The sequence below is a fragment of the Sciurus carolinensis genome, chromosome 10, assembly GCF_902686445.1.
Source record: "Sciurus carolinensis chromosome 10, mSciCar1.2, whole genome shotgun sequence".
In the NCBI taxonomy this organism is placed as follows: domain Eukaryota; kingdom Metazoa; phylum Chordata; class Mammalia; order Rodentia; family Sciuridae; genus Sciurus; species Sciurus carolinensis.
The window spans coordinates 44,113,148-44,125,373 of record NC_062222.1 but is presented as its reverse complement, the minus strand read 5'-3'; the positions used below and the strand labels follow the sequence as shown (position 1 = coordinate 44,125,373).

General features: G+C 35.6%; 1 protein-coding gene across 5 annotated transcripts in view; it reads right to left on the bottom strand.

Moving 5' to 3' along the window:
* Zgrf1 (zinc finger GRF-type containing 1) overlaps positions 1 to 12,226 on the bottom strand; it is a 78,164-nt gene that overhangs the window by 63,574 nt on the left and 2,364 nt on the right. For 4 of the 5 annotated variants that reach the window (XM_047566750.1, XM_047566754.1, XM_047566755.1 and 1 more), the window contains exons 2-4: positions 8,934 to 9,017; positions 6,827 to 6,907; positions 1,698 to 1,757 (exon numbers count right to left, since the gene is read on the bottom strand). In XM_047566750.1, coding sequence (XP_047422706.1) covers positions 1,698 to 1,757; positions 6,827 to 6,907; positions 8,934 to 8,954 — 162 coding nt within the window. In that variant the 5' untranslated portion in view covers positions 8,955 to 9,017. Of the gene's footprint in view, positions 1 to 1,449; positions 1,506 to 1,697; positions 1,758 to 6,826; positions 6,908 to 8,933; positions 9,018 to 12,226 lie in introns of those variants that run through there. The other variant, XM_047566753.1, reaches the window with a different exon arrangement.

The following is a 12,226-nucleotide window of genomic DNA, read 5'->3' as shown; positions in this document are numbered from 1 at the left end:
CACACTCAGGAATTTAGCAAGACTTTGTCTCAAAAACAAACAAAAAATGTTGAAAAGAGGTGGGATGTAGTGGGATGTAGCTCAGTGGTAAAGTGCCCCTCCTTTCTAGCCCCAGTACCACACACACAAAAAAAGAACCTACTCCTCTGCCCTGCCTGGTGGCGCCACCTATAATTTGGTGAGGAGCAATTTGGTGAGCAATTTGGGAGGCTGAGGCAGAAGGACAAGGCCTGCCTGGACAAGTTAGTGAGATCCTGCCTTAAAATTTAAAAAATAATAATCCAAAAGGGGGCTAGGGATGTAATTCAGTGGTAAAGTACCTCTGTGTTCAATCCCCAGTATCACCAAGAAAAAAGTACAACCACTATTAAGGTCATACAAAATCTCAAATGAATTAAATATCATTGCCAAATATCAATATAATGATAATAAAAATATATATTTTAATATTAGGTACTTTAAGTTATTTCTAATCTTTAAATCAATCCCATAAAGCCTGTGATCTAGATTTCACTGTTGAGAAGTTAGACACAGGTTAGGTTAGCTAGAAGGGGTCTGAAAGCAGGCAATGAATCCAGAACAACCAATTCTGATATCCTTACTCTTTATGATAAAATTTGCCTTTAGTTCTTTTCTTTTCCTTTTTCCAATAGGGTAAAAAACAAAATTAATACCCGAGAAAATACTTAAGTGGAAATAATCCCAAAATATTTGTTATGGTTATAGATGTCCACCAAAAGCTTTTGTGTGAGACAATGCAAGAACATTTAGAAGTGAAATAATTGGGTTATGAGAGCCTTAATCGAGTGGTGAATTAATTAACCCTAGGCTGGTAAGGTGTGGCTGGAGGAGGTAGACATTGGGGGCGTCCCTTTGGGGTATATATTTGGTGAGTTGAACTGAGTCTCTCTTTGGTTCCTAATCATCATGTGAGCAGCTCCCCTCTGTCACACTCTTATGCCATGATGTTCCGCCTTACCTTGAGCCCCAAGGAATGGAGCCAGCTGTCTAGGAACTAAGTAAGACCTCTGAAACTGTGAGCCCCCAAATAAACTTTCCCTCCTTAAAATTGTTCTTGTCAGGTCTTTCAGTCACAACAGTGAAAACACTGACTATAACAATATTTCCCAGTGGAAATCACAGCCTATCAAAAATTCATGTAGCTGGGTGGTGGTGTAGGGTGCCTTATAGTCCCTGTTACTTAGGAGGCTGAGGCAGGAGGATCAATTAAGCCCAGGAGTTCAGGGCCAGCCTGGACAACATAGTGAGAACCTATTCTTAAAAAAGAAAAGTAAAAGAATTAAACTCTAGAGTCATTTCTTGGGTTTGAATCTCAGCCCTCCACCATAATATGAACGTGGGCAAGTCACTAAACATTTGTGTTGCATTCTTAGTTGTAATAAATGTTCAAAGAGGTCTGGGGTTGTGGCTCAGCGGTAGCGCACTCACCTGGCGCACATGGGGCTCTGGGTTCGATCCTCAGCACATTAAAAAATAAATAAATAACGGTATTGTGTCCACCTACAACTAAAATATATATGATATATAAAAATTTTTTTTAAAAATGTTCAATGAATACCATCTATCATTATTAGTATTGGTACCACGTACCATGATTCTACTATTAATAACATTAATAAAGGAAATATTTAAAGAGATTTTTAAATAACGTAAAAATAATATAAACATTCAAATACCTCAAGACATTTAAGAAATAGACTTTCCAAACATGCTCCTTTGTCATCATATAAAATTGCCTGTGTAAAAATAAAATAAGAGTTAAAAAGGAATAGAATATAATTCTGCTTCTCCTAAACATCTTTAATAATAAAAACCAGCATAACTCTACATCTTGTACAACCAGAAGAATGAGAAGTTATATTCCATTTTTGTATGATTTGTCAAAATGTATTCTACTGTCATGTATAACTAGTTAGAACAAGTTAAAATATACATATAAACACATAGGCAAAAAATCATTTTCTCATTTATAAGAACAAATTCAAAAATATATCAAATAGAGAATATTGTGAAAAAATGCTATATAAGTAAACCATGTAATGAAATGATTATATCATTTTATTTTACTTGGATTTGAAATGAATCTATTTAAAATGTTTATTATGCATGTCTGTATAAGCGAATGAAGGTATCCACACAAGAAATTCAAAACTTGGGCTAGGGTTGTGATAGAACACCTCGATCTTAGTTTAACCCCCATACCACAGGAAAAAAGAGAGGGAGAGAGACACAGACAAACAGACAAAGACAGAGAGACTGAAAGAGAATGAAATTCAAGAATTTAATTCCTACCAGGAGGATCTTGGAGTTGAATTGGGGAAGAAAACAAAATTAGAACACCTTAGAGGGAGCAATTGGAAGGCAAGATCAATTAAAGGATTATCGTAACAGTATGCTATGAAGAACTGAAAAGATTAGTGCTTAAAATAAGATACTGGCGTAGGGGATAGAATTCTTTATGAGGTACAATGAATTAAATCTGCTGACTATGAGGGTTAAGGAAGACAAAATAAGCTTAAGGTGACTGTCATCTTCTAGCTCCCTTTCTGTCCCTAGCCATTTCTCATAGTAATTTCTCTAGTAGCCCTTTTAATATTAGTGTTTCTATCACTTTGAAAGCAGTTGTTTGGCAGTTCCTTAAAAGATTAAACATAAAGTTACCATATGACCTAGCAACTCTACTTGTAGGTATACACCCAAAAAGATATAAACACAAAAACTCCCACTCAATGTTCAAAGCAGCATTATTGATAATAGTCAAACAATTGAAATAACCCAAACGTATACCAAATAATAAATGGATAAAGCACAATATATGCAAGGAATACTATTCAGCAATAAAAAGGAAAAAAGTACATGCTTCGACATAAATGAACCTTGAAAATATTAGGCTAAATGAAAGTCATTCACAAAAGATTATATCATATAATTTCATTCTTATGAAATGTCCAGAATAGGCAAATTCATAAAGACCATGAGTAGATTCATGTATGTTTAGGGGTGCAGGCTCACTACTTAGGTCATGAACAGTAACTGTTCCTGGATATGAGATTTCTTTTAGGGGCGAAAAAATGTAATAAATTTAGATTGTGCTAATGGTTGCAAAACTGTAAATATATTAAAAATCACAGAATGGGTGAATTTTAAAATATGTGAGTTATATGTCTAAAACTGCTTAAAATTTTGGTATTTCCAATGGCTCTATTCTTCTTCCTCTGTTCTTTTCATTCTACACTTCCTCCCCGAGCAATATATTCCATACAGATTACATATTATATTTCTGCTCAAATCATTTTCACGGGGACTGGGGTTGTAACTCAGTGGTTGAGTGCTTGCCTAGTATGTGTGAGGCACTGGGTTCGATTCTTAGTCCATCTGAAACTAAAAAAAATTTTTTATAAATCATTCTAATGTCTCCACAGCTTCCTACGGAAAAGAATGTGTGTCCTTATAATAGCAAATAAGGCTTACACAATCCTTCCTTATCTCCATTCTCGCCCTTGTTCACTCTACTCCAACAGTTATGATCTCCCTATTTGTCTTACTCAGTAGACATACATCAGTAGACATACATATTCATCTGATTTACTGGTCTATCTCCTCCATGTTGTTTCCACAAAGTCAGTGATTTATCTGTTTTGTTCCCTGCTACATCACCCAGAACAGGCATTGAGAAGCCAAATAACCTGCCCAAGATTACAAATCTACTAAATGAAGGGCCGGGATTGAAAACTAGGTTGTATTTGATATTTGATGTTAACAGCTCTTCTACTCTGCTTCCACATATCAGTTTTTACTTTTCCCACTGGCTTCAAGAAATATACAATTATTGATTGATGTCTCAATTAAAAGAGAAGAAATATCTGACAGAATTTCAATAGGTAGAGAAAAGGCAATATTAGCAAGAAAAAAGTACCAGCAATAGGTTGCATTTGGAATGGTGCTATTTAGGATACAAGAAGATGATTAACTTTCCTGGATCACATAAAATTTCTGGGACTAATTTTAACTAACCTATTTTCCGCTTAAACTACCTGTGTGAGGTTTATAATGGGTACTTAACAAATATATGCTATAGTTAAAGTTCAATAATATTACTAGGGCTGGAGATATATCTCAGTTGGTAGAGTGCTTGCCTCACATGCACAAGGCCCTGGGTTTAATCCCCAGCACCACAAAATAAATAAATAAATAAAATTACTAATATGACCATAACATTATGATTTAGAACCAGAAGAAGTTCAGACGAGCCAGATGCTATGGTACACATCTTATCTGTAATCCCAGCAACTCAAGAGGCTGAAGCAGGAGGATCACAAATTCAAAGGCAGCCTTAGCAACTTAGTGAGGCCCTGTCTCAAAAATAAAAAGGGCTGGGGATGTGGCTTAGTGGTATAGTACCCCTGGGTTCAATCCCCAGTACCAAAAAAAAAAAAAGAAAAGTTACAAGGATATGCAGAATCCAATCAGATAACTTTTTTTCTTGAGGGATGGGGGACAGGGATTAAACCCAGGGGCACTTCACTAATGAGTCACATCCCCCCCTATTTATTTATTTTTGAAACAGGGTCTTACTAAGTGTTTAAGACCTCACTAAATTGCTGAGGCTGGCTTAGAACCCAAGATTCTCCTGTTTCAGCCTCCCACACCACTGGAATTACAGGCATGTGCCACCACACCTGGCTCCAGTCAGATATCGTTTAAATATCTCTAAGATTTTGAAGGTTTTAACTCTAAACAAATAAGAATATAAGCAAAAAAAAAAAAAAAAAAAAAAATTATGCAGAATATCATCAGACAATGATGCTAATAATCTGACAATGAATGATCAGAAGGATTAACTGTGTAAGACAAGTGATTAAAAAAATATAGATTCAGACAGGACCATATACTCATCTATTCAAAGAGGAAAAATTAGATAATGTTATGACTTGAGCACAGAAATTAACCAACTCTGAAATCAAACCACTTTAAAGGGCACAGACTGAAATCCTATTGTTACTGCAACTGAACACAAGGTTCAGTGTGTCCCTTGATGATGGTAGAGTTACCCTGATTATCAGTAGCTCAAGGTCTCAAGTTCTAGCCCAAAATGTTAGCAATCTCAGGGTTCTCTGATAATGATAACCCAATTGACTGGGACAGTAACATTTTCTTTATTCAATGGGAAAGTACCTTTAAAATCCTGAAAACTTTGAACTATATATAGTTAATAGTGAAGTAATTCGAACCAAGAATAGGATCATAAATAGTTTCAACAACAAGATAATATGATATTGGGTATTATAATCTGATATTTAAATATCTGGTGTTTAATTTTAAAAAGTTTTTATTTTGCAATGGAATTGTCATATCTTAGGCAGTTTACACTTTAAATACATCTAACAGATTAGCTTTATGATTTCAATTTAAAATGTGTAAATGAGAAGTTGATTTTGAATATCTGACTTTTTATTTAGTTTTGTTTTTCTGTTTTTGTTTTTGGTACTGGGGATTGAACTCAAGGGCACTTAACCACTAAGCCATAACCCCAACCCATTTTTTACTTTTTATTTTGAGACAGTGCCTCAAAACAGCCTCTCTAAGTTGCTGAGTCTGGCTCTGAACTTGCAATCCTCCTGCCTCAGCCTCTCTGGAATTACAGACATACACTACTGAGCCCAGCTTATGTAATTATCTATTTACTTATTTGAAGTGCTGGTAGTTAAACCCAGGGCCTTGAATATGGTAAGCAACTTTCTCACTGAAAGGAATAGGTAAGTAAATTTTACCAGGATAACAATATCAAACCACAGTGGTGAGGCACTCCTGTAATCCCAGCAACTCACAAGACTGAGATAGGAGTATTGCAAATTCAAGGTCAGTCTCAGCAACTTAGCCAGACCCTATCTTAAAATAAAATAAAAATTTTAAAAAGCTCTGGGAGAGAACTATACTATATAGTACCATCAATTCAACTATAACAAAGTTCTTTTATTAAGTTAATAATACAGAGACATGGTTAGGACATGGGCTTTGAGTGAAAAAGCCTAAGTTTATATGACTTCTCCATTCTCAAGCTTTGAGACCCTTGGACAAGCTGTTTCACCATTCTGTGCCTCAGTTTATTGTTGATGTTTTGTCTTGTTTTTTTAAGTTGTATATGGACACAATGTCTTTATTTTTATGTGGTGCTGAGGATTGAACCCAGTGCCTCACACTTGCTAGGCAAGTGCTCTACTACTGAGCAACAACTCCAGCCCCTTTGCCTCAGTTTTATCATCAGTAAAATAAAGATAAAAATAGTAACTCTTAGGAGAATTAGGCAGACTAAGTGAGTTGATATATTTAAAGCATTGTACCTGACACAGCAAGCACTCAATGAATTTTTTAGTCAAAAAAAATTAAATACTACTTGTTATTTTTATATATTTATATATTTTATAATGTACAAATTATATACTGCAATATGGAAATTATTTGAAAATTTCTGTTTTCACATTGTTAATATATGCACATACCTAACATTTCATCATCTACGAAGTTTTCCTTTTTTTTTGGTACCGGGGATTGAACTCAGGGGCACTTAACCACTGAGCCACATCCCCAGACCTTTTTTGTATTTTATTTAGAGATAGGGTCTCACTGAGTTGCTTAGTGCCTTGCTTTTGCTAAGGCTGGCTTTGAACTTGCAATCCTCCTGAATTAGCCTTCTGAGCCACTGGGATGAAGGCATGTGCCACCCATCTACAAAGTTTTCTTAATACTCAATCAAAAACCAAGAACCTAGCTCATTAGACTCTGTAGTCAAATGCTTTGCACTTACTTTGTTTCCTAAGGGAGTGATCTTCAAAATTCCATCTTGCCACACTTTTGATTTCTTCATCTTTTGATGAGTATATAGGACCTATTTCCAAAGTACAAAAGAAACAGGTTCTATTTATATATTCAAAGCCAAGTATTTTATATACACATAAAAAGTATTTAAGACATCTTTTCATATTAGCACAGGTATCATAACAACAACATTAATGAAAGAGACTAGGGGTGTAACTCAATCGTACAGTATGTGCTTAGCATGTATGAGGCCCTGAGTTTTGGTTTTTTGAGTTAAAAAAGACAGAGGGATTGGGGGTGTTGTCTGGGTGATATAGTTCAGTGGTAGATTGCTTGCCTTGCATGAGTAAGGCCCTGGATTCAATCCCCAATGCCATAATTATCAAAAAAAAAAAAAAAAAAGTTAGCTAGCTGGGAGGATAATCAAAAGTAGAAGAAAGAACAGGTAAAACTCTAAGGGAGAAGCTGAAAAGTTAACAGCACCAAAAATAATTTTGAGCCAGGCGTGGTGGCGCACACCTGTAATCCCAGTGGCCCGGGAGGCTGAGACAGGAGGACTTCGAGTTCAAAGCCAGCCTCAGCAATGGTGAGGTGCTAAGCAACTTAGCAACCCTGTCTCTAAAAAACATACAATATAGGACCAGGGATATGGTTCAGCGGTAAAGTGCCCCTGAGTTCAATCCCCAGTACCAAAAAACTAAAAAAATAATTAAAAAATAATAATAATTTTGAACTTTCAAGTAATCAGTTGGAAGGGAAAAAATTGTTGGGTACTCAAGATTCAAGTAGCCAGGCACAAAGGTACATGCCTATAATCCCAGGCGACTTGGAAGGCTGAGATAGAAGAATTGCCAAGTTTGAGATCAGCTTTAGCAACTTAGTGAGACCCTGTCTCAAAATAAAAAATGTTTTAAAAAGGGCCTGGATAATAGCTCAGTGGTTAAAAAAAAAAAAAAAAAAAAAACAACCCTGAGGAAAACAAAACAAAAACCTTCATGCAGTTGTTCAAGTGAGGTTCAGAGACTCCTAGGGGTCTCTAGGGCTTTTACAAGCATCTGTTAGGTCAAAACTATTGTGATGATTTTTTTGTCTTTACATTTTCATCCTGGCAGGGTGCAGAATGGATTTCTCAAGGTTATATATATGCAATGCTGCCAGATTAAATTGTAAATTTAATGCAGAAAAAGATAGGAGAATCCAATTGTTTTCTTCTAAATTAAATGTTAAAAAAATTTGCAAAAATACATAACAATGCTACTCTTCTCAATTTTTTTTTCCTAGTATTGTTTTTGTTCTGGAAAAATTAAATATTTTTCATTTAAAATGTTATTTATGTTAACATGTAAAGAGTTCACTATTATTACCTTTTAATGAATTAAAAAAAAGCACTTGGTTTACAGTCCATTTGTGTATGATCTATCAAAATGCATTCTACTGTTATATACAACTAATTAGAACAAATACAATTAAAAATTAAAAACAAACAAAAAAAACCCAAAAGTATTTTGTTTCTGTTTTAACTTCTTTCTTCCTTTCTCTCTTTTTTTTTCCCCCCAATACTGGCACTGAATCTAGGGATGCTTTACCACTGAGCTACAACTGAAATTTTCTTATAGCTGTGACCGGCATGTGCCACCATGCCTGGCTTGTTTTAATTTCTAATATTAAAAAAAAAAAAAAAAAAAATCGACATACAATAGCTCTACATACAAAAATTCTTTGGGATCTGAATTATTTTCTTAGAGTATAAAAAAGTTCGAACACCAGACAATGTGAGTGAGAATCACTATCTAGACATAAGAGGCATGCCAGGTCATGAAGAGAAACAAATTATTTCCTGGTCCCAAGCTTCCAACAAATTTGTTACAAAGGGCTTTGTATAATCAAATTAGTGCAATATTTTGAACATACTAGAAAACTATTTATTATTTATCTGAATTCAAACATAACTGGGTGTACTGCTTTTTGTTTTTTGTTTGCTAAAACTGGCAACTCTATCAAGACATTTAAGAAATATCAGGAAGGGAGGAGGGAAGAAAGCAAGGAAAGGAAGAGGAAAGAAAGAAAGAAAAAATGTAAAAATTAGTAAGACTTACAATAAATTCTTGGTTTTCCATTTTTCCTCCTGAAGTTATAAACTAGTTAGATCCAGAAAATAAGTACTTATACATTTATACCACCTAAAATAAAAAATGAAATAGAATATTAAACCTTGGTGAAAAGAATAAGTAGTAAATAAAACCTTCCCAATATTTCTCCTAAAGTGGTTCCAAAAGGTATGATTCCAGAGACAGGAATTAAAAAGAGTACCAGGACTATCTAACTACCAAGGGAAACAGAGGTTCAATGAAATTATCTATAACTGAGGACACACTGAAACCATGCTGTAAAAAAGAACTTGCCGAAGAGAAAACTAAGTAAAATATATAAACATTAGTTTACATCTTAATTATAAGAGTCTACAAACATTATTCTTGATACATGATGAGTATCAAGAAATGGATTTTCCTTTCCACATTTGGTTCCTCATAGCCCAATTCCATTTTTGAAGTTTTCTGAATTGCTATAGTCACCACAAGATGGCCCCCTTGTGTTTTAAATTTTTCCTTTTACACTTGCCCTCAGTATCCAGTTGCCACCAAGGACTGATTGCAGGACTCCACCCCAGATTCCAAAATATGTAAGTGCTTAAATCCCTTACATAAAATGGTGTAGATTATACATATAACCTAAACACATCCTCCCAACTCTAGATTACTATAATACTTAAAACAATATAAATGACATGCAAATAGTTGTTAAATTGTATTGCTTAGAAAAACAGTCCATACATGTTCAACACAAATGTTTTTTCTGAATATTTTCTCTGTGATTTAACTTGGTTGAATTCACAGAGACAGAACCATGAAAATGGAGGGCTAACTGCACATTTTAAAGTCAATATAAGTCAGTATACTCGGACCAAATATACATTATAACACTTCCACAAGGAAAAATCTTTAATATTGCTGCAGAAGGTACTGTAGCTATTCTCTTTTACTGGAGAAAATTATGTGGGCAAATCTGGAAATCTAAATCACTGATGGGAGTTGGATACAGTAGTGCACACTTGTAATTCCAACTACTCCAAGGGCTAAGGCAGGAGAATTAAAAGTTCAAGGCTGGTCTCAGCAATTTAGCAGGATCCTACCTCAAAATAAACTTTTATGAGCGGGCCTGGTGGTGCATGCCTATAATCCCAGCAGTTTGGGAAATTGAGGCTGGAGGATCACAAGTTCAAAGTCAGCCTCAGCAACTTAGGGAGACTCTGTCTCAAAATTTTATAAAAAAATAAAATAAAAAGGGCTGGGAATGTGGCTCAGTGGTAAAGCATCCCTGGGTTCAATCCCTACTACTACTACTACTACTACTACTACTACTATTAATAATAATAATAATGGAATTTTATGAAAGAGCTGGGACATAGTTAAGTGATAGAGTGCTTGCATAACATTTAAGGCCCTGGGTTCAATCCCCAGTACTGCAAAAATAATAAATAAAATAACTAACAGTGAATTGAAGGAATAGAGATGCCAAAGACATAATATATTTCTCCTAAATTGGTCCCCAAAGGTACAATCTCTGGACCAATAACATTACCCGGGAATTAGTTAGAAATGAATATTCTCAGTTCTCACTTTTTTTTTTGTACTAAAGTTTGAACCAAGGGATGCTCTATTACTGAGCTACATTCCCAGCCCTTTTTATTTCTCATTTTGAGACAGAGTCTCATTAAATTGCCCAGGCTGGCCTAGAACTTGTGAACCTCCTGTCTCAGCCTAAGAAGCAGCTGGGATTACAGACATACCCCACTGCATTTGCATTCAGTTCCCACTCTTGACCTATTAAATCAGAAAGTCTAGGGTGCAGAGTTCAACAGTCTACACTTTAACAAGCCCTCTAAGTGGTGGTAATGCATGCTCAAGTTTGAGAACATGGTCCTAAAAGACACCGTAAAACTAATTTGTGATTCAGTTCTTCCCTTCCACACATAAAAATATGCCACCTACATATTCTTTGTAAATTGGATATATTTATTCAAAGTTTACTAAGTGCCATAGATTATCTAGATCAATATTAATGAATGAAATGCCATCCCTGATCTCCAGAAATTTTCAGTACAAAGCAGGGTGATAAACAACAATTACAATAAAATGTAATAGGAATTAGGACAGAAAGGGTGTGCAACTTGGTTTAAAATATTAAACATTTTCCTGAAGGAAGTAATGTCTAAGCTGTAAGCTGAAATAACCATTAGCCAAGGAAAGATGCCAGTGAAGATCTTCCCAACAAGAAACAAGATACATAAAAGCCTGATCAGAAAACTCTAGAAGGTATAAGGGGTGAAGTGCTAGAGTGAGTGGTGAGAGAACAGGCTGGATTCAGAGAAACTTCTATATTATGTTAAGGAATTTGGATTTTCACGGAAGACAGCAAAAGACACAAAAGTTTTTTAAGAATAAAATGACATAATCTAACTTATATTTTACAAAGATGACTCCAGTTGATGTGTAGAGAAAGGATGGCATAAGAGGTAGGCAAATGGGATATGCATACTTGCCTCAGGTCACAGGTCAGGACCCACATCTACAAAGGTATTAATTTTCAGAAATGTAATTGTTAGGGAGAACTTGACTTGGGCAATGCCATTTTGAAGCATATCCTCCCTCTCAGAACAATGGTCACCCTACAGTAACTCTGACCCAGCCTGACCCAAAATCCAAAGAATACTCCATCATTACACATGAAAGGGAATTGTTATCTGGGACTGAAATCTTTTTTCTTTTTTTTTTTTGGGGGGGGGAAGGGGGTGATGGGGATTGAACCCGGGGCCTTATGCATGCGAGGTCAAGCACTCTACCAACTGAGATATATCCCCAGCTGGGACATAAATCTTAAGAAACACCTTTCAGACATGGAACAGGGTCTACCACAAAGAATGAAGGTAATGACCACAAGGACCCTTCCCTGACAACCCCCAAGCAATGGCCTAGCCACAAAAATCCCCCCCATTCCCTCACCCCCCTTAAAACTCCCCTAGGCTATAAGAGAAAGATGGGTTCAGTCCTCTCCTAGGACCCCCTTAGGCAAGTCTGTCCTGAAAAACCCAAGTTAATGTTGAGCTGCCTCTCCTAACACCCTCTTTATTTCCTTTGGTTCTTTTCTTACAGTAACTCCTTTTATATCCCTCTCCTTTAGCCCACAGGAATTGTTAGATGTGTAAGTATGCCAACAAAATGAAAAAGGTCCAGAGAAACATAACCCTGGTGCTATTGGAGCAACCTGCTCCCACCACAATGAGTTGGATATTATATGTATACAAATGATAAAATACAGTGTAGATACAGTG